The sequence below is a fragment of the Gambusia affinis genome, linkage group LG06 (assembly GCF_019740435.1).
Source record: "Gambusia affinis linkage group LG06, SWU_Gaff_1.0, whole genome shotgun sequence".
NCBI classification, from domain to species: Eukaryota; Metazoa; Chordata; class Actinopteri; order Cyprinodontiformes; family Poeciliidae; genus Gambusia; species Gambusia affinis.
Window position 1 is genome coordinate 4,095,247 of NC_057873.1, and position 23,104 is coordinate 4,118,350.

At 39.1% G+C, this 23,104-nt stretch overlaps 1 protein-coding gene across 1 annotated transcript in view; it reads right to left on the bottom strand.

The window, feature by feature from the left end:
- The window catches only part of caln1 (calneuron 1), a 63,230-nt gene extending 41,123 nt beyond the window's left edge, over positions 1 to 22,107 (bottom strand). The window contains exons 1-2 of the mRNA XM_044120128.1: positions 21,513 to 22,107; positions 10,176 to 10,297 (exon numbers count right to left, since the gene is read on the bottom strand). Coding sequence (XP_043976063.1) covers positions 10,176 to 10,297; positions 21,513 to 21,700 — 310 coding nt within the window. The 5' untranslated portion in view covers positions 21,701 to 22,107. The remainder of the gene's footprint in view (positions 1 to 10,175; positions 10,298 to 21,512) is intronic.
- Positions 22,108 to 23,104: the final 997 nt, after the last annotated feature.

Here is a 23,104-nt window from a genome sequence, read left to right on the forward strand (position 1 = left end):
CGGTCCCGTCTGCTGGTAAATGAGTTGGAACGGCGCAGCTTAAATGGAGCGTGAATTATGAATCGTGTCATGAGGTTACAGACAATGTTTCGGTTGCGTTTATAGAGATAATTAGAGGCCGCAGTCTGTGACGAGCTGCACAAATATGGCATCGTTTTTACCTTTTCAGACAGCTGTTCACGAGGCTCTCTAACCACCATCATCAGCATTCTGCAGCAACACATCGCTCTCCTTCACAGCCAACGTTTCTCCGCATGCAAACACATAAAAACTAACCAACAGCCACATACAGAGCATGCAGATAATTTCCCCCTGCGCTGAAATGAGTGTTTGGTGCATAAATCTAGCCGTGACTCAGGCTTTTGTTGAGCACTTTCCTCTCTGGAACGCGCTGGAACAGAACAGCACCGGCTCGGCTTGGATATTCTAATAACTCGGTCTGCTTCATGAACAAATGCTATCCATCAACACTCAGCAGCTGAAACCTCCAGCGACTCTCCAGCTGAAATCTGACATTTGGTACAGAAATGTTTCCACATGTCTGGTAGAAAAATCTGAAAGTTTACGATTAAATTTCCTGTTTCAAGTTTCCTCCTTTGTTGTGCCAAATAAAACACATTATGGGGTATAAATGCCTAACATCACGTCTCTCTGGAGAGCGCTGGGATCTCCTCACCATGACGTGACGTTTAACCTTTCTGATGCAACGCTTATATCGCAATCTTGTAAACACACCTGGAGGAAACACGGATCTGTGCAGACAGGTTTGACTTCCCAGCAGGGGTCCAGTAAAGACTAAAGGGCGACGCGCCTCACTGCGGTCAGACGTGCATCAGATAAATCAGGCCTCATCATTTTCTATCAAACAGCTGATCGATGTCGGCCGTCGATCCGTTCAGAGGCTCTTCTGCTCAGAGGTGCTGATAAAACGGCCATCGGATGGAAAGATTTACATCTTTCTTAGACTTTTATGACTGTGTGTCTTTCTTTTCGTCATGCATGCCTAATCCACAGCCAGGTTTAAAAATTTTACCCTAAAAATGTAAAAAGTAAACTTTCTAGAGTATCTAGCATTGAGTATAAAATTGCGCAATTTGACATTTTAAAGTAAATTTGGTTAGAAAAAAATGCTAAGATGATTTTTTTTTTTTTTTTTTTTTTTTTTTTGGCATATCAAAATTGGTTTATTTTGAAAAACTGCAATGGAAACACTCTTTTCACATCACACCAGTCACATTATCAACAAACGGATGTTGCCACTGATGCAAACCACGAAGAAGACAACAGGAAGTAGTGGGAGGATGATGTTTTATTGACTTGTGAACAAACTTATTCATATGTGAATTTAAATACAATTCTTATTTAATGGAAAGACCACAATTGCGAAAATATTTTGGGGTTTTTTTACACTTGAAGAATATTTTTTAAGAGTATTTGTAATGGATAAGCAGCTTCTGAAAGTTTATTTTGCTACTTTTTCCTTCAATGTCCCTTTACGGACATTGAAGGAAAAATGCCTGAGAAACTTTGAACATGACAATAAGAAAATAAATCTTAGCTACACTGCAAAAACACAAAATCTTACCAAGTACGTTTCGTCTAGTTCCTAGTACAAACATCGCAGCTCACTAGAAATAAGTCGAAACTAACTTATGAGAAACTTTTTAGCAAGAAATTGAGCCTTTTTTAGTATTGATGAAAAAGTTTTAGTTTCACTGGCACCAAAAAAATCAGCTTACAGTATTGGAAAAAGTCTTGTTATAAGTTAAATAATCTGCCACTTTTTCATCAGTATTAAGAAATTATTTAGCCCTGAAGGCAAAACGCACCTTCAGCATGAATGCCCTGCTTTCTGATTGGCTAAACATCACTTACAAAAACACATTTATTTATTTATTTATTTATTTATTTATTTATTTATTTATTTATTTATTTATTTATTTATTTATTTATTTATTTATTTATTTATTTATTTATTTATTTATTTATTTGGATCTGAATCAGGTTATATATTTTTTTATTTCTTTAATAGATTTAGTCAGAGTAAATTTTTCCAATTTTTTGGCACATTAAGTATTCCGTAGAAACGAATCCCTGCTGCAGCAATAACAATCAATCCATGCACAGCTTACAAAACAACAAAAGAAATCTTGAAATAAATCTGCCAGTGAAATGAGGCGCCTCAGTCTGATGAGTCCAGATGATTCAAGGACATAAAGATTTGTTTGGTCTCCACACGAAACCTTGAAATGTGATTCTCTCAAATTAGAAACCCAAGAGAGACACAAAAAGAAACAAAAATTGATCCCAACATTGATCCAGACTGACACGGCTGTCCTGGCACTTAAAACACAAACAAAATCATTAAGAGTAAAATCCAGTGTGATGCTACTTCCATCTGAAAAACAAATACCACCTCGCATGTCTGCCCTGTCTGCTGCTGCTGCAAACGGAGAAAACTGAAGTAAATTTATAGTTTTTGTACATAATGAAGCAGATTCTGATTAAATAAATCCACCAGCTGCTTTTCCGCCACAGTTTGACTTTGATTAGCATATTCTTTGTAACCATAACTCTGTGAAAGTGACTTCACGTTGGGAAAAATTTGAATAAAATAATTTAAATGAGGTTAATATCCCTTCACACCATCCTGAGGTCAAACATGCAGCTGATATTTGATCTGCATAAAACATGAAGACGAAAGCTTCCCTTGATGTTTTATAAATGTCATGTTTAATGCAGCAGCCTTGCTGAAAAGGGTTGCACCCTGCTGCGAATGAAACAAATAAGAAAACAAATCAGAAGGTTTAACGTCTGTCAACAGAACCGGCGGAGTTGAGCCCACACTGGCCTTTCTCAAAGGTTTCTGGGCAGAAAGAAAATGTCAGAAATGAGTAATAGTGGCTGGCAGGAGAAATAATACAGTTAAAACTCAAACGTCAAACTTTAATGTATTTTATTTTTACTGAAAATAAAAGTGTGGAATGAGTTTGAATCTAGTTTTAGATTTCTGACTGTTCTTCATAGACAGAGAGCTTCTGTAGACGTCAGTTTCAAATCTATCTGTAAGACTATCCATTTATTTAAGGTCTGTACTTTGACTAGGCCCTTGTAACACGTATTTACGTTGCATTAACACATCTAAATGAAATACATGAATGAACTCTTCAGCTTGGAGTCCTGCTGATGAGCTGTTGTTTAATTTAGATCTAAAAGTTTTCGACCCCGATTTAAACTATTCTGGGTGTCGATTCAGAGTTTTAGTTTTAGTTTTCTCCAGTTTTAGCTCTGGTGACTCCAGCAGGTTTACTTCCAAGATTGCTCTGTTTTCACACTTCATAGTCCGGCTGATTCGGTTTGATCCGGGATCAAAGTTGCAACATTTCTTCCACTTTTAGCGGCTGCAGTTCTCGTTCACACTACACTCAGACCACCCAAACCATTTGAAAAACCTGTTTCCCCTTTTCACCTGTGGGGGCGCTACATGATTACCTCTGAAGGAGACGCTGAGTGCAACTTCCTGTTTCACAAAATGTCAACAAACACAAAGTAGCGTCAGATTTTAGCAGTTGTAGAATTTCTCTTTTGCCTTTGATTAAAGACACCAAACCATTTCTCCCACTAGCGCTAAGCTAACGCTTTTGTTCTGTATATATTTACCCAGAATGCCCTGCGCTGTTGTCCATTTCTTGTTTTTGGAGCACTGTCCGGTCTGCTTGGCGTTCACATATACATTCCAACCGAACCAGAGTTCACATCAACCGAACTGAGACAGAGTTCACCGTTTTGGTCCGCATCGCATTCACACCTCCCCAAACGAACCGGACTATTTAGGTAAATGAACTAAAGCTGAACTAAAGCTGAACTAAAGCGAACTAAACACAAGTGAATGCTGTCTTACACGCTTTCTGGTCTTCATGACTGTTTGTTTTCTAAACTTCTCTTTGAAAACCTGGAGTTATGATAAGATTAAAAGTTTATATTTACTAAATAGTGCCCTGCGACAGACTGGCGACCTGTCCAGGGTGTACCCCGCCTCTGGCTCGGGACGCAGCTAGATATAGGCACCAGCAACTCTTCCGACCCCATTAGGGAAGAAGGGTGTTCAGATAATGGATGGATGGATGGATTTACTAAATAGGTGACTTCTGAAGGTAATTAGTCATAACTAAAAGAGAGAGTGAAAGGAGCAGACTTAAAAAAAAAAAAACTCTAGCTGTCAAAACTAGACATACACTGCTTTCTCAAATTCTCAAAACCAAATGACGTCTGTGGTTGCAAAATGTTTAAAAGTTGAAGGTGTGGTACTACTATTCCAAGGTTCAAAAAAATCCTAAAGGTTTCTTAAATACGTTAAAAACTGAAGTAGATTTCAGTTAAACTGTAACAACAGATCCAGAAGACAAAGGCGACCGGATCTTCTCCTGCTTCGTCTTTTCCATTGTGGTTTACTCCGTGACTAAAAGCCAAAACTTTTAAGGATTCTGCAATGCTTAGCATTAACGACGTTACAAATTTAGACAGAAAATGATTAGAAATACGCTTCATTACGTCGTGTGAGAAAATGGGATGCAGATACAGAGAGCTAACGAAGAAACAGTACATTAGTTTCAACTTTCCCGGGGAAAACGTTACATTTCGATCACGAACTAAAAACGTTGTGGAAGCACATTTACGTCTTCATCCTGCAGCACTAACGTAGTCAGGTTACAGACTGGTTATCCTTCCAGGATTTGTACGTAAAGTTCTCCTTTCCCTGTCTCTTGCTGCTCTGTAATTGGTTGTTATAAATAATAGCTGACACCAGCGCAACCTGCCTCTGTATGACTGACATGGATGTCAACTTTTAAAGTCATTATCCAGACGGTAAGAAGACCGCAGGCTCTCCCCGAGGGGAGCAGCAGCTTCTGCTCTCAGATGGGAAATTAACCAGATGAATGATTTTACACTTTCACTTTCAGCCAAAAGGGAGCCGGCGCAAGGCTTTTAATGACCTGAACAAACACTGTAAATCGGCTTTTTAACTATTGCAGTAAGCAGTAAGCGGTAAACACACAAACTGTGACGTTTGTTTGAACTGAAACAGGAAATCAGAGGGGGGGGGGGGGGAATCAAAATAACTCCAAACACGGCTGGATGGCAAACAGCTGCTCAACATTTTAATCGTGAGATTTATTCAAGTTTGACATAAATTCCCATCTTCAACCCGACTTTTCATTCATTCCTGTTGTTACTTTATCGAAAAAGCTGCTACTGACTAAATTAACAGTTGCATTTACATGAAAATAGTACGGAAGAGGATAAGGGCCAAAATAAAAACTTCTGTCAATTTATGTCAAAATCCAAATAAATAACCAAACATTTGTAGGTGTTTATCAATTATGTTGTAACATAAAAAATCAATAATGCAGCAGACTGAATGTTCTGCTGTTTGTGTGGTAAATATTTCAGTGGGGTTTTTTTAGGGGCGTTGTCAGTTGCTACGGCAACGAGTCTGCGTGCAGCTGCGCTGATACAGAGAGCGAGAAAGACGTGGTTTTGAGTTGTACTTCAACGGTTTTCCCCTTTGCTGCACGAAATTAATATGTCCAAGTTTGATTGAGTTAACGGAATTATTCTACGGCGGCAGCGCGGCTATGGATGGTAAGTGAAGGAACAGACTTTTTGCCCTCCAGCTTTGTCCGCATGCGTGGAGTTTCCTCATGTGAACAATAACATGCAGGAGGTCTATGTTTGTAAATATGATTCCGATTAAGTCAATGCCTCACCAGCTATGAACCTCACCAAACATCACTGATGCTGACTTAAAAAAAACTGTTTAAAAAAGTTCAGCATGTATACAGTGTAGTAGCTGTAAAAATAATTATGTTATGCTTATATATTTTTTTTTTCTTTTTTAGTGTCATAAAATGAATCATTTCCCCCCCTGCAGAATAACAAAACCTTTTCTGGTGTTTTAAAATGGTAAACTTTGAGTTTAAAGTCAGTTTGTTTCCTGGTGCTTCAGCAAAAATGTAGAAGTTAGTTATAAGTTTCCCAATTAAACTTTAGTAAATGTTTACTTTGAAGAACATTTCTTTTATTTAAGTTGTAGAGAGGAACCCGCCTCTCAGTTTGCTCTTCTCGTCAGTGGTATCAGTACGCATTTAAACTTTTCTAATGCAGTCTGGACGTCTGGGTGGACCATTATTCAGCGCTTTGACATTCCACGTTGGTGGGAGTGTGTAAGATGAGTCACATGTTTCATCTGCTCGGCCTGCCTCTGACTGTCAGACATGTCTTCAAACTCCCAACTTCTACTTTTCATCTTTCTGGCTTGGAAGCCTGGATTTTATCTTCCTGCATTTTTTTTATCATCCAACATTTCGGCTCAGGTGAGAAGCAGTGCAACATCTGCGTTTCCATTTATCATGTCAACAAACTTATTTACATGTGATTTTAATTGTTTTTCTTTTTTAATGGGAACAGCACAACCGTGAAATTATGTATTTTCAGAGTTTTGCATACTTTTGTGATGGAAACTCAAGAATGCAGCAAGTTTGTTTCTGTACGTTAAGTTAACAGCAACAGTAGCCATTGTGCAGTGCATGTAGCGGTAAAACCAGCTGACCAAATGTTCTGGAGCTCAGCTTGGGTTGCTAGGTAACGGCGCAGTCCAGAAGTTTTTGAAACTACTAATTTTCCAGACACCAAAAAACATGAACTTACTGCCAAAAAAACTGCTGGATAAAAATACTGCAATATGGCAAGTTAACAAGCTTCTTCCAATATATAAATAAAAGCCTTTTTTATCTAAAAAGATAGTTTTAGTTCATAGATAAATAATATTTAAAGAAATAAAAGACATATCACAACAGTTCACCATGGTACATAAAAGAAAATGGGTCTATGGGTTAGAGTTATTAAACATGTACAATATTTTACTTGACATTCAAGAAATAATATTATTCTGTTCATTTTAAGGAATTATCATAATTACAAAATGAGTCAATATGTTGCTTTTAAAACAAGTAATTATGAACTAAGAAACAAATCAGCTGCAGGGCAATTAATGGAGAGGAAGCAACGGCTTAAAAACTATAAAATTAGCAGATATTGAAAAAAACAAACAAATCTGCAGATGCTGGAATTTCTTTATAGATGGATCTAGTTTATTCTGATTCTCATAGAACGAATTATCAGGATTAATCAGTCTGACATGCGTGGAAATGCTGATATCTGCGGCTGGAATTAAATTATTTTTGTTTCACAGGAACTCTGGGAGGAATGTTTTCCGTTCCTGTCAGCATGAACACAGTGGAGCCAGTCGGGTAATAAAACCAGTGAGAGTCCAGCAAACCGGAAGAGTCTGTGAGAGAATCGGATCGCTGACCCAATGGAGGCTGGAAATCATCTGAGTTCAGAGCAAACATGTTGATGGGCCCCTGGCCTCACCGTCAGTGTTGATGGGCCCCTGGCCTCACCGGCGGTGTTGATGGGCCCCTGGCCTCAACGTCAGTGTTGATGGGCCCCTGGCCTCACCGGCAGTGTTGATGGGCCCCTGGCCTCACCGGCAGTGTTGATGGGCCCCTGGCCTCAACGTCAGTGTTGATGGGCCCCTGGCCTCACCGGCATTGTTGATGGGCCCCTGGCCTCAACGTCAGTGTTGATGGGCCCCTGGCCTCACCGGCATTGTTGATGGGCCCCTGGCCTCACCGGCATTGTTGATGGGCCCCTGGCCTCAACGTCAGTGTTGATGGGCCCCTGGCCTCACCGTCAGTGTTGATGGGCCCCTGGCCTCACCGGCAGTGTTGATGGGCCCCTGGCCTCACCGGCGGTGTTGATGGGCCCCTGGCCTCACCGGCGGTGTTGATGGGCCCCTGGCCTCACCGGCGGTGTTGATGGGCCCCTGGCCTCACCGTCGGTGTTGACGGGCCCCTGGCCTCAACATTTTTGGTCCTGGAGTTTCTGTCTCAGGAAACCTGCAGTTGTTTGACGGTCACCTCGTGTATTCGGTTCTTTTTTTGTCGTGTTGGAAAAGATTTTGTTGTTCTGTTTTCTTCAGCTTGTTCCACAGATAATTTGATCAGTTACTCAGAACTTGAGTAGACTTTTTATCAAATACTTTTTAAATCTTTTTGCTTGAGTACAACCTTTGGATACTCTCCCCATAATTAAATCTATTCGCACTGCTGGGCGTTTCATGCATAAACAAACAGAACGCATCTGTTAAATTTGATCCTTTCCATTCTATTAAAACAAAGTTGAGTAATTGTTTGAGGGACTAAAGACTCGGTTCTCCATTCAGCCGCTACCAAAAACAAACTAATAACCTCTCAGCTCCAGGTGTTTTGTGATGCCATCAATCCAGCATGGAGCCCACAGTAAATCCTTTAACAGTAATTATTCTGTTGACAGGCAGCAGTTAGCCAGTCGGAGGGTTTTCAAACGGAACCCGTATGAATCGTCTTCGCTCCCGACAATTTCCTACCTGCCAAACAACACCGGCCCGTTGAAACAAGGAGTGAGGAATTCATACTTCGCTGGTTCCTTCATGCATATTAAAGCTCGACCCTGACAGAGTACCTGGCCATTACCGCGCGCCGCGCTGCCAATTTTCCAGGCGGCAGCAGCTTAATGCCGCATCAGTGGATTAATATTTTTGTAATAGTTTGCCTGTGAGGCTGCGGCTGCTGACTGTTATTGATCAGCTTTATGTTGTACAGAGCCGAGTGATTACTCTCAGACAGGCTGGAAAACAAAAGGTTCATAAAGAGCGAGAGGAAGCACAGCAGAAATTATACTGGAAGACAGATCGTTCTGTGAGAGTAAAAAAAACAGACCAGATGAGTTCATGCTGCACCATTTTAAAGCTTAAAACAAACCAGAGTTTTATTTTTCTGTTTTTGACCTTTAAAAAACAGAATCTGGGTCAGTAACAACTTTTCTGCTTTTTACACAGCAAAACCTTACCAATTATTTTTTTTTATCTAGTTTCTACTGCAAATATCTTTGTTTACTAGAAATAACACAAAGTGACTTTCAGCTTCTATGCAACAGAAATCTGGAACAAACTTCCAGAAAACTCAAAAACAGCCGAAACACAGAGTTCCTTTAAATCAAAGTTAAAACCCACCAGTTTAGAGTTGTTTTGATTAATAGTCACTGGAACGCTGATCAACACATTTGACCAATACATTTGAGGTGTATTGATTATTTCTGATGACGACACTCATCAAAACTTAATGCTTGGTTTCTAAACTGTCGACTTTATGCTGTTTTTATGACTTTTTGTTTTTGTTTTTTTATGATGTGAAGCACTTTGAACTGCTTTATACAAATAAACTTGGACTAAAATGATTAAAAATGACCAAAAATGAATACAATTTTAAAGTGAACACTGCAAAAACACAAATATTACCTATTATTTTGATCTAACTTCTAGTGCAAATATCTTTGTTTACTTGAAATGAGACAAAACTAACTTAGAAGGAATTTTTCAGCAAGATATCTGAGCTTGTTTTCAGTCAAAAATTCCTTCATTTTGATATAAAAGCACTAGATCTTTCGGGAGAATATAATAAGACATTTTACATTTAAAACAAGCTGCTTTATCTTGCTGAAATGTTACTTGTAAGATTGATTTGTCTTATTTCAAGAACACAAAGGTATTTGCACTGGAAACTAGACAAAAATACTTTTGTGTTTTTGCAGTGCTGCAAGTTTAGTAGTTTTAAAAACATAAAGTTTCTTTAACAGAGCATTAACTTGTATGCACTGGAGCTTACATCTTCTTCCTAAATAAGTTTGGCCATGTTTATTTCCAAAGGGTTTTCCATTTTAACTCAACATTTCTGCTGCTTTTCCATCTCAGGCAGCGGTTTGCTGGAGTTCGACCGTAAGCTGGCATGAAGTGCAACAAAGAACAGAGCAAAGGTTTGTTCAGTGTGATTAGTATGCAGAATGTGTTTCAGGTCCAGCCGTTTTCCTCAAAGTGTTTTTCACAGAAAGGACGTGCTTGAGTTACCTTGGGACAATAAATTGGTTTCAAATTGGTAAAACAGTGACTAAAGCTCGCAAAACTAGATCGCCCCAAAAATACAAATATTCTCACAATAAATGCAAAGGCACCAAACACACATGATTATTTTGAGGGGAAGTGTTAAAAGCTGAGGCAGATGTGTGAAAAACCTTACCGTGGAGCTCCTCCTCAGAGATGCTGGCCAGAACGTCGCTGTCGCTGTCGGACAGCGAGCGGCTCAAGTAGTTCCCCTTGTAGAGCAGACCTGCCGTCACATGGTGGAACGGCATCTTTTCTCTGGCAGGCGACACAGAGACACAAACACGCATTAAGATGGCTGCACACACCAACAAGCTGCACATCCAGTTCCTCTGCTAATCACTTACACAGCATTTATGTTTCCAGGTTTCATAGCTACTCAGAAATCTTACAAATGTGACCTTCCACTGGTTTTCTTCCAGAGTTGGGTTTTATTTAGTTTATTTTGCATTTAGGCCAGAAGGTTTCGTGACCAGAGCAACTTCTTCCTTCCAGGTTTGTCGTTTCTCTAACAGGCTAATTTCTTTTGGCTTTCTTCTTCCCACTGATCCAAAAGAGGTTAGCTCTAGTTTGTGACGTCACCAGGTGAGTCTGAACCCAAACAAGAACAGGTAACTGAACTGAAGAACGAGTAGCGCTACTTCAACATACTTTTATTCATTTAAAAGTAAAAAGAGGCCATCCAAGAAATTACTCAAGAGTAAAAAAGTATTTGGAAAAAAGTTTACTCAAGTACTGAGTAACTGATCAAAACGTCAATCATTTAATATTTAAGAATTACATCATCAGTATGTTATGAGACAGATGATCTGCAAAAACAAAACTCCTTGTGGTCTCACATCCATCTGCAGAAATACGCCACTCCAGGTCAGAAACAACCAAACAGAGCCAGAAGGAGGGTCTAAGCGCTGTCAATCATGCTTGAGTACCCGCTGCTCACACCCTTTCTCTTTGCTGCTTTGAGCTGCGTTCACACCAGAAGTGTTTCGCATCAAAAATGTGTCCGACGCTGCCAGTTGGACACGTTTGAACTGTGAAGTCAGAGGCTTGACATTCTGCTTTGATCGCATCAAACTCGCTGCTGAACATTTTGTTAAAGGCACGACACGTTGGAACCTCGCGCCTTCTTTCCTCTCCCGGTTACTTTGAACAATGTTTGATGAAATGTTGTCCTGTTTTTATATACTGGAAGCAAGAGAACATCTCATTAAGACGTGTGTTTGAATTCAACAGATAATTCAGAGGTGTTGTGAGTTTCTATCAGCGCTGTTTTCATCGATTGACGACCCGCGTCGCTGCCTGCATTTCCTGGCCGGTGTGGAGAATTTATCCTTCTCCATGCTGAGTTCTTGATGTATGAGGTTGAAGAAGAGTCGGCGAGTTGAATTCATAAATTCCATTTATTAACACCAAAATACAGCTGGTCCATTTCTCATTCAGGAGCTAGCAGGACAAAATGGCAAGAAGCAACACTTGGTAACGTCCTTTGTTAGCCTCTGTCTCAGCTACGCCCAAAAGAAGAACTTACCTAGTGTGTCATATCCTTTAATCCTAGCTTTCATTTGCATTTTCTAACATATCATTTTCTTTAGCTTTAGCTTAGCAGCCAGCTTTTTTTTTATTCTCAACCCAGGACACCAACTGCCGGTCATTATGTCACATAGTAGAGTCTCTCTGACTGGTCGACGCTGCGCTTCCAGTGGAAAAAGTTAAAATTTTCCAACTCCAGTGTCGAACACTCGAAATGCTTCCATCGCAGAGCCATGACGCGCCTTCGACATGCGTCCACAGAGACGTTGAATGGAAACCAGATGCTCCCGATGCTCTAAACCAGTGTTTCCCAACCCTGGTCCTCAAGGCACACTGCCCTGCATGTTTTAGGTATTTCCTTGCTTCAGTGCAGCTGATTTCAATTGATGACTGATTAACAGGCGTTTGTTGAACTGCAATCAGTTGAATCAGGCACATTAAAGCAGGGAAACCTCTAAAACATGTAGGACAGTGTGCCTTGAGGACCGGGGTTGGGAAACACTGCTCTAAAGGCACCAAAAGTTGTTTCTGCACATTTAGCACTTTTAGCAGTAACTTTAACGGTTGTCAGCCTTGGATACCACTATCAGACCCTCATGTGAAACTACAGTTTAATCCAGGGGTGGGCAATCCTGGTCCTCGAGGGCCGGTCTCCTGCAACTTTTAGATGTATCTCTACTTCAACACACCTGAGTCAAATAATGAGGTCATTAGCAGGACTCTGGAGAACCTGACTGCACTTGGGAGGTGATTCAGCTGTTGGATTCAGGTGTGTTGGACCAGGGAGACATCTAAGAGTTGCAGGACACCGGCCCTCGAGGACCAGGATTGCCCATCCCTGGTTTAATCACTCTCATGCTGCCTTGTGTACAAAATTATTTTTCAAGCCAAGCTGCACATATTACGCCACAGTAAGGACAAAGGTGAAGCTAAAGTAAATTAGCATCTAAAGGGCGCTAGGAGAGCCATAAATGAAGCAGAACCCTTTCACTAAACGAGAAGCCTCTGGTGAGGGAAACTCAGGCAAAAGCTTAGTGTGTGTGTGTGAGAGTGTGTGTGTGAGTGTGTGAGCGCATGCATGCATGCTCTGTATGTGCAAATGAGTCTGAACTGGCAATTAATTATTCACTAAATTGAAGCTGAAGGACACCGAGGGGAAAGTAAGAGCAAGGAGGGCAGAGAGATTGGAGAGATTCTGTTTTTCTTCTGGCTGGATTCAGGAGACAAACGATCAAATTCTGCTGAACGTTTATAACCGAGGAGATGAACGTCTTTCTGTGAGCATCTAATGATCAAATGGAGATTTTTAAAGGTGCAGTATTACGTAAAACTGACTTTTTTGAGATGTACATCCCGTTATAATCAAAAACCTACCTCTCAAATATGCCTCAGAAAATCTCCATGGCAACCATTCAGCCGTGCAAAACGCCTGGGTGGACATAGCTCCGCCTTCAAGACGCAGCTCCTCCTCAGTTTCCAAGCTTCTGTCTCCTTCAGACTAGCCAGCAGCAGTTAGCAAACATCTGGCAGCTCATTAAAGGAGTTGCTTCTTCGTTTAACACTGGTAAAAACATTGTTAAAGGGTTAATAGAGGAGCCATGTTGTGATGACTTTCTGAAGGCAGAGGTTCAGAAGAGCAGGAGCTTCTTAAAGTGACAGATACCCAATTTGAAGGCATTAAATCACAAGGTAAAATTTCTTTGATATATACAGCATAGTTCCTTGATTTTGCCATAACATGATCGCACATGCCATGAAAATACAGAATACTGCTCCTTTAAGACTTCCCTGGAAGAAGATTTAACAGTTTTCTCCAGGTACTTTGGCTCCCTGTGCAGCTCAGATGCATTCTTGCTACCTTAGCTACCCATCAGAAACAGTGTGTGTGTGTGTTGGGAGGTTGTTTCCCCCTTTCGCTTTGTGACAGCAGCAGATTAGCGGCAGCCCTGCATGACCCTGAACAGCATTAAAGAGGACAGAAAACGGAAAACTTCAGCGTTTAAAAAGCCTTGAGCTGTTTATCAGCGACAGATCCCTCCGGCCTGCTTAGAAACGCTGCTTCTCATTTGCATTAACCGGGAGGGAAATAAAAAAAGTTTGCTGGTAAACTGTAATAAAAAAGATTAAACCATTAAAGGCTGGATGCAAATCCGTCAGCAGAACGGCCATTTAAATAATAAATGAAGAGCCGCTTCTGAAGGCTCTTCCAACACATTTGGCTGCAGCAGATTCTTCTGGGGGTATTATGACTTTCTGCCCAGGGCGGCAGAGCCAGGGGATTACCACAAGACAGGACAGAAAACATTCAGTCTAAACAAGTTTTCTGGGAAGTCCAGTCCGTCTGTTGCTTTCTCATCATATTCACTGTAGATTTTCCAGCAGGAGTTGCTGAAGTTGAAGTTTATGACTCAGAGTTTTGGGCTATTTTTCTGTTTTATGTGTTTTCAACACTTTAAACCGTCTTTAATTCAAAGTACGGGATCTTCAGGCTGCTCAGACGTTTTTTTAATTATTTTTAAAAAAGCATATTAAATGCCTCTGCACCAAATTAGACATGAAAAGCACAAAGTTTTTGTTTCTTGCTGGATAAAAACACTCAACTTAGTGGTTTGATTTCTGTAATTCTTTTAACTCTGATACAGCTGTAAATAATTTTATTTAAAATATAAATTAATGATGTGTTCAAACTGAAGCAAACACAAATTCATAGTTTTCAGGAAAAAAGGACATTTTGTTTTAATATTAGTCCAACCATCGTCTTTGAGTCAGAGGGTTTTTCCCAGTCTCTCTTCTTTTTCATTTTTCCAACTCGTCAGTTTAATGAGCAAATCCAGATGTCTGCACCGCCACCTATTTCACGCAGATTTATTTTGTGCATAATGTGAAGCTTTTTCATTTCCTGATTCATCAATAATTCGCTGGTGTCCCAGCTCACGTCTTTCTGCTTTACAGCAAAGCAATCCATCGCGTTTTATATTCAACCCTGGTTCCGTGCAGCTTGCAGAGGAATTGCTCTTAAAGTTCACCAAACTGAGCACAGAGGAAGAAACGTATAAAAACCAGAAGATGTTGTAAGACGGTAACTGTTGGATTCGTCCTGATTTCTTCCCGAAATATTCTAAAGTTTTCAGCGATCGGCTTATTGGTTTGAATTTTCCACATCATTTCAATAACAAGCACCAGCATCTTATGAGTAACTATCCCTTCAAAATGATATTTTTTAAGCACTACTTGGAATTTTGAGAAGGTAATTTATATTTATTTACTTGCATTTATTAGAAAGTCTCACAAATTAAAATAAATGAGAGAAATGGAGAAATTATACACAAGCAGCAGTTTCAGTGTAACGCAGCAGCTTGGTTTGGCTAATACTAACATTTACTCAGTAACATTTTTGTAAAAATATACTTTTAGGAATATTTTTACTGTTACTTTTACTTGAGTAATTTAATTATGAAGTATTTTTACTCTTACTTGAGTTAAATTTCTGGATTTTCTACCCACTGATTGAAAAACAAACATGTTTTTACCAAAAATTTACCAGGCAGAAACACAGACCTGCAGTTTTTGTTAAAGTTTCATCACTTTTTCATTGAAAGAAACTGATTTGGAAACATTTTCTTTAGTTATTTATGTGAATTTTTGTCATTTTGGTCCTTAAAATACCAAAATTTTCTCTTAACTTTATATTTTCCTCCACCTAATGATGTAATTTTTAAATAAATGACTGATAATTTGATCAGTTATACTAGAGTAGACTTTTTACCAAATACATTTTACTTTTAGTTGAGTAAAAATACATTGTTGTAGTAGTGATACTTTTACCTGAGTGCAGTTTTTCAGTACTCTGTCCATCTCTGAAAATGTTTCAAATGGGTGGCCAGTTCCATATGTCTGAAAATAACAGTGAATTCTTTCACGTTTTTAATTCAAAACTTATCTTTTTCCCATTTTTTAATTGAACTGTGGGGAAAAGTCTTCATATTTAGTCCAATTTCTAAGGGAAACACTTGACATCGTTCCAGTCAAGAATTGGTCGACCTTCCTAGCAACAGAGGCGGCAACTGCTCTGTGCCTGGAAGTAAACAAAAAGATTAAATAATCATCTTTTTTTCATCCTTGGCTGAAAGATTTACCAGCTGTTTGAGTCACTAATGCATTCATCACATCATATTTATTCACACATGCCAGCTTGCTTACAGGTTGGTGCTGACTCAGCAGGTCCACCGTTTCTCCGTCTCCAGCTTTTACTCCAGGTTTGAAGAAAATAAAAGATTGTGGCGGATGATAAAATAAATAACTCCACTGTGTAGATGTTGCTCAGCCTCACACATCAGCTCTTCACATCCAGATTCATTTTAAGACGCTGCAAAAATATTTTTTTTCCAGTTTATGAGCAAAATATTTAAATATAGCAATCTTTACAATGTTTGTTAAGATTATATTGTTCTTATACAACTAATAAAACATTCTTAGATGTGCAAATGTTACATATTAAAAAAAAAAAAAAAAAAATCAACAGTAGCCATTATATATGTATATACTTAAGGAACCACAATGTTATTTCTATTTTTACATTCCAAAATAAAAGCACATTGTTTCCAATCTAATAAGAAAAAGTAGATCTGAAAACATGTTTCTGTTTTATGTTTTATATTAACAATATTGTAAAAGAGAAGTTAGACAACATTTAATTTATTTATTCTTGAGTTTATTTTGTATAGTTGAGTTGATTCTCCAGACATTTATATTAAGTTTTGTTGCGTGGCTCTTGACGGTTATCATAGCAACCAGTAACTGACAGCTCCGCCCCCTTTTTTTCCTGTCACATAATATATTTTAGACAAATTTAATAATATTCAGTGTTTCATGAGTAGTTCTGTTGCGTTTTACATACGTTTTTAACATTCTTAAAGTTGAGCATTTTAGCTATGCTTAAATTTACAACTGCTAACTGCTGTTAGCTAGCAGCTAACTGCTGCTAACTACTCATTGGGAGCTATTGCTTTGTAGTTTGTTTGGGGTTGTTTATTGTATTTTATTTAAGCTACAGAAGCTGTTGGGCGAATGTTAACCACCATCTTGATTTCAATCTCTTCTTATAACGAATCCGGTGAACCTGAGAGTTTCTGTGGTGAAATCAACCTGCTGAGACGATCAAACCCTGAGTGAAACACCGAGTGCCTTTAAATCCAAACTGAAAACCCACATGATTAGAATGGACAAAATGTAATGCCTCGTTTGTTGACTGTGAGCTCTATGACTTTGTATTTTTATGATGTAAGGCACTTTGAAATACCTTGTTGCTGAAAGGTGCTACACAAATAAAACTTGACTGAAGGGTTACAAAAGCATAAAATCTTAAAGTATTTTATTTTTTTCTACTGAAAATATCTTTGTTTATTTGAAATCAGATTAAGCTAATTTATAACTTTTCAGCGAGATGTAGAAGCTTGTTTTAAGTCAATAATTCCTTAATATTGATAATATAGGCAGAGTATTTCACTTATAACATGGCCAAAACGTATTGTTATAATAAAAGAATAATAAAATACGTGAAACTTCTCTGAACCAGGCCATGAAACTTTCCCTCTCTGTAATCTAGATTTGTTTAACAACGTCTGACTATAAATGCAACAGAAATCTCTTCCCTGCTCTAACAAATGTATTTCAAGTTTACAGCAGGACTTGTATAAAGCCTCTAAATCCTCAATACTTTGATTTGATTTGTTTGGTTTTTTGTTTCTCACATGAAATGAGGAATCCAAATAAAGCAAAAACCAAAGAGTGTAGACAGAAGCACAAACTGGATATGGCACCTTACCAGGCTGTTGGATTTTACAGCCATAATTTACTCCAACATCTCATTATAAAATCTTTATTAATTCAGGAGATGAAATATGAGCTAATGGGGTGAAAACATGAAGCGGTTTGTAAAGAACAGAGCCTGTCATTATGCTGATTGAACGGATCAAAGTTTCCCAGTTGAAGGGAAGCAGTTTGCCCTTCAGAATAATAATAACGCCGTTAAACCAGGACGTTATCTCAGCGTTACGCAGAACTGACTGCTTAAAGGATTCCTGACAGTTACCTTTTTAGAATAATTATTTATTTTGTCATCAATCTTAAAGCGGCAGGTTTATTATCATAAAGGGATTGAACAGGCAGATGAAACCTGTCCTGGTTTTATGGGCTGCAGCTCAGTACCTTATTTAATCGGAGGGAGGCGTCAGCGCCGGCCGTTATTCAGAGGAACTGTTCAGTCAGGAGTCGGCGTGAATCTCCAGGCAAAGGTCCGACTTCACAAGACACGATTCTTCTGCTGCCTGTGACTGGAACCATTTAACTCAAATCTACAAACTTGATGTTGCTTTTATGATCTCCTATGTTGAAATTTTTTTTACCTGACCTGTTACAGGGTTCCACGATTGTTTTTTTGGGATTTTTTTCCAATCAAAACCACAGTTTTTATTACGCTAATTTTGAAATATTTGTGATACTTTCTGTTTACATTTATTTATTATGGTAACAACCCAAAACTATCGATAAAAACAAAACAAAAACTTAAGACTAAAAGAAAGTCTGATTCCTTTAAGGACTAGACCAGTCTAGTTACGTTAGCTTCCACTATTTTCCAAACATTACTTATTACATCACTAAAACAATTTTCAAAAATTAAATAAAAACAACAACAAAAGAAATTAATGTGGAAGTCAAGATGGCAGAACAATGTAATAATAACATTATTCCAGGGTAATTTTAGGTTAATCACCTAATTAACTATAGTAAAATATGGTTCCAGTTGAAGCCACAATTGAGTAACAGTAAGCAATACTGCCACCTGCAGGTGGGAGTTAGTATTGTTTAAACTCAATTATTTTTTTATAGTTTTTGCAGAAAGTTTGCACAAAAAAAAAACTCACAGTTATGCATTAGAACAAAACCTGCTGGGACCTGATTTGATGTAGTGTGAATTTAACCTGATCGCAGAATCACAAAGAATTGTAGAGACCATTGATGTGGAAGCAACTGGACATCTGGGGGACTGTCCATTTCACAAAAAGCCAAATTTGACCCACAGGCAAAAAAAAATGTTTTCAAATAAGATGCAATAAATTTACTTCAATTTAAAATCAGATCTTTTGATCACTAAATTGCACTTTACATTTGATTTGTTTGGTTTTTTGTTTCTCACATGAAATGAGGAATCCATTGTTCCTGGAGCATTTTTATCTGTCACATTTTTCCTTCCACACAATTTTCCATTAACATACTTGGATACAGGACTCAAAGACCTGCAGTTGCTTGTGGAAGGAGTCAGCAGATTTCCAAATGATTAGGTGATAATTTAACTTTTTTTTTAATAATTACATGTAGTTATGAAACATTGTAACTTCTTGACAAACTGATGTTTTAGGTATATTTCTCCTTAACCAATAATCATCAAAATTAAGAGGATTGAACACTCGAACACATATCACTCTGTGTATAACAAGCCTTTATATGTATTTCAGTATTATTGAAACATTTTGATGGTGTTCTAAATTACTAACACATAAAAACAAGATTGTTAGCAAAGAGCCGTTAGCTGGACGCTTAGCATTCAGTAGAGGATCACCTTAAGGATGATGCCTCTCTCAGGTTTTTGGTTTTCAAATTCAGCATTCTGCTGGCACATATTGATTTTAAACACCTTCCTCTGTCCCCCACTTGTCTGTTTTCTGAATTTATGGGGGAAAAAACAATCAATTTGCTGTCCTTCTTAGATAAACAACCCAAAACTATTGATTGTAAACACTCAAGAGTACAAGAAAGTCTGGTTCCTTAAAGGGACGTGACAGGAAGTGGAAAGTTGCTAAAACCTTTGCATGTGTGCAACTTTTCCATTTTGTTGCTCCAACATTCAGGTATGAGCAGCACAACTTCAACATATTTCTACTCAAGTAAAAGCAAAAAGTATTTGGTAAAAAGTCTACTCGAGTACTGAGTAACTGATCAGCTTATCAATCATTTAATATTTAAGAATTATATCATGGGATGGACCAAAATGTAAAGTTAAGTGGAAATTTTGGTATTTTAAGGACTAAAAATGACAATAATTTATATAAGTAGCAAAAAATTAAGAAAAACTTTTTCCAAATCAGTTTCTTTCAATAGAAAACCTATGAAACTTTAACATAAACTGCAGGTGTGTCCAGAGAAAATCCAGAGTTTTACTCAAGTAAAAGCAGAAATATTTCTTAATAAAGTTACTCAACATACAATGTAGTAAAAATACTCCCTAAAACTGCTTTTTCCTTTCAAAACACTTAAGTGTAGTTGAGTAAATGTATGTAGTAACTACTCAACTCTTAATATTTCTGTAAATTCAAAGTGTTAAATAAAACAGCAATGAACCCAACTGGTTTGATTTTACATGAATCTGACGAGAAGTAAAGTCTGGGCAGAAAAGCTCAAACTGTTTTTCTATCCCTGTTTGGAATTTCACATGAACTTAAAATAAAGCATCAGACTGAGAATAATTGCTTTATTCAAATATTCTCAAAAAAGTGACCAAATATGAGTTTCCCCTTCAGACTGGATTTATTTAGGATATTTCTCTTTAAAAATAAAATGAAACAACCACATTTCTTTGCTTTGGCCCCAGCTTTGATGACGTAACAGACTGAATTACATACATCCTCTCTGTCTCCAGGACAAAACCAAGTGAGAACAACACCAAGCTCTCGATCCAAGTCGCAATTTATCGATCGCTCTGATGCTTCGCCCACTTGGCAAACGGCCAAGAGTGTAAAAAGCTCCCTTCGCCACAGACGACATTTTCATGCACACAAAGTCTCATCCGGTCATTTAAGTTCCAGTCGTCTCCAGAACAGACCAGAGCAGAAGGAGGCACACCGAGGAGAGAGCAGCCTGATGGAAGAGCTGCTTTCTGCATGACAGGGAGGCCAGATGGCAGTTCCCTCCGTCAGACTCCGCAGCGCCGCAGCCAGCAGCGACGGGCCGGCACAGATGGGGACGGCACCGGGACACGGTGTACCGGCCGCCGGGCCTCAGGTCGCAGAAACCAACTCTGGACAGGCCCAAAGAAACGGTTTCAGCCCGCACCACTCTGAACTCATTCCTGCTCCGGTCACAAAGGAAACTCAGTGAGCATCCACTGCGTTTTAAACACGAGCTGCGTTCTCATCCAACTTACGAAAATAAGATTGCTTAACGGAAACCTGCGATTTGAAAAAAAAATTATAAAAAAAAAAAAAAAAAATCACATTTTTAGATAGAAATGTTTCTGCGCTAACATGACACAAAACAAAAACACGATTGCAACATTGTGTTTTTTCAAAGTTATCGGAATGTCGACAGTTTTAATCATAACGTTAATAATTCTGACTTTAAACTTTTTGTGAGAATTGCGATTACGTTTTTTTTTTATCTAAAAAAAGTTTCTGCGCCATCACAGAAAGTCACATGATCAACAACTGTATGTTACTACTGGCAGAAACGACAAAGAAGATGACAGGAAGTGGCACTAATCCTCTTCCGTACAAGTCAAAGAGCAAAAGCAGCAGGTTTAGACCCCAAAACACGCAGACTGACAATAATCTGGCAACGTGACGTAAATCTTTTCCATCATATTGATTTGCTATCAGTAAAGTTTCCCTTAAGATGCCTAAAATTATCCAAATTAAAAACCTCTGCAGCTCAGCAAACCAAGTCTTTCAATCCACCAGAAATTTGTTGTCAAAGTTTTTCCTTCTAATTAAATCAAACGAGTTTTCTCTGACAGCAGCCCGTTACTCTAAATGAGTCCAGGATTATTGACAAACTGCCTTATTAAAAAACCAACAAACGATCAAACAATCCCTCCAGGTGTCTCTCCAGCCGGATGAAGGAGGCAGCAGCTGTTTCCCGCAGCAGCACCCTCTTTGTTTTGCATCCTTACCCACACTGGTGGCTGGGGCTGAACTCTGGGGGACACTGCGGCGCCGCCGGCTCCCTGGCCGGACTCCCCGCCCCGTCCAGCGCCCCGTCCCTCAGGTACGGGTTCCCCGGCAGGTCCCCGTTCACCTCGGAGTGCGGCGCGCCTGTCTGGGGCTCGCCGGGCTCGCTGACCTCCTCCTCCGTCTCCATCTGTCCACCTGAGGCTCAGAAGCAGGGTTGCCTCCAGCGGCGCTGCCTCCGCGCTCCGGGCAGCATCAGATCCCGGAAAGAAGCTGTTAATATCGGAGCAGCGGCGGCGGCAGAAGCAGCAGGTACGGCGGATAATCTCACACTCCACTCCTCCTCTGCTGTGTCTCTCTCACCAGCCCCCCGCCCCCACCTCTTTCTGCTCTCCCACTCGCAAACATTCCTCCACATGGGGAAACAGCGGAGGGCTCATTAATGAACCCCGGTGGCAGCTCCGCCCGCGGCTGAGGAGTTGTTGAGGGAAATGAGAAAGAAACTCAGACAAATCCCAAAAAATGACAAAACAAACGCAGATGAAACTATAAAAAAGAGAGAGAGAGAAGTGAAGAGTGTTTTGCGTTCAGTCGGGGTTTGGCGCTCTTACAGTGCGCTCTGCAGGTCAGTGCAGGGAGGCAGAGAATCACACAGAGCGCCACCGTGTGGGGGGCGGCGGCGCTCAGCAGGGGGTCCGCTGTTCCACTCAGACCCTCCGACACACACACACACACACACACACACACACACACACACACACACACACACACACACACACACACACACACTGTAATCACATCCATGCTGCATTCTCCATCACAACAGCTGATTATAATATTCTGATTACAGCTCAGGATTTATGTTATTCAAATACAGCTTATGAGTGCGGCTCTCTCCCCGGGGTGTCATCCATCCAGGGGCAGCAGCTCATTCCAAAATGAAAAGCTACGTCAGCTGAATGAGTTTTCTATTGTTCATCAGAAGGAGGAGCCGAGGTAAAAGGATATTTCACAATTTTTGATTGAATCTAAAATGCATTTGATCTAAAATAATTGGACAGGAAGAATGTTAACTGGGCAGTTTTACATAAGATTTATGAGCTTGTGTAAAAATAGAAATTGTTAGAAAAAATTCAGAAATGTTGAGATTCATCTAAAAAAAATTTCAGTAAAATATTGGATATTTCTGAGTTTCAAAATTCACTTTTTTTCAATTTTTGGAAATTTCCTGACTTTCAAAAGTGAAATAATTTTTAGAAAAAAATCCGACATTTCTGAGAAAAAAACTTTACAGTTTCAAAGGTATATTTGGTGTAAATATATGTGCATTTTTTCTGTGTACACCACCATAATTTATTCTATTTTTTAATTCATTTTTTAAGTTATTTTTCTATTATTCTCAAAAAAAAATTTAAACTCATTTTGTCTTTTATTTGCACACATGAAATATATTATTGTGCTACGCTGCTTTTTTTTTTTTTTTTTTTTGGAGGGGTGTTTTTTTCATCAGAAATATATTATTATATTTTTGTCACCAAATCTGAATTGTTTGGTGACAAAACAATTCAGATTGTTTGGAAGTATATGTTTGGAA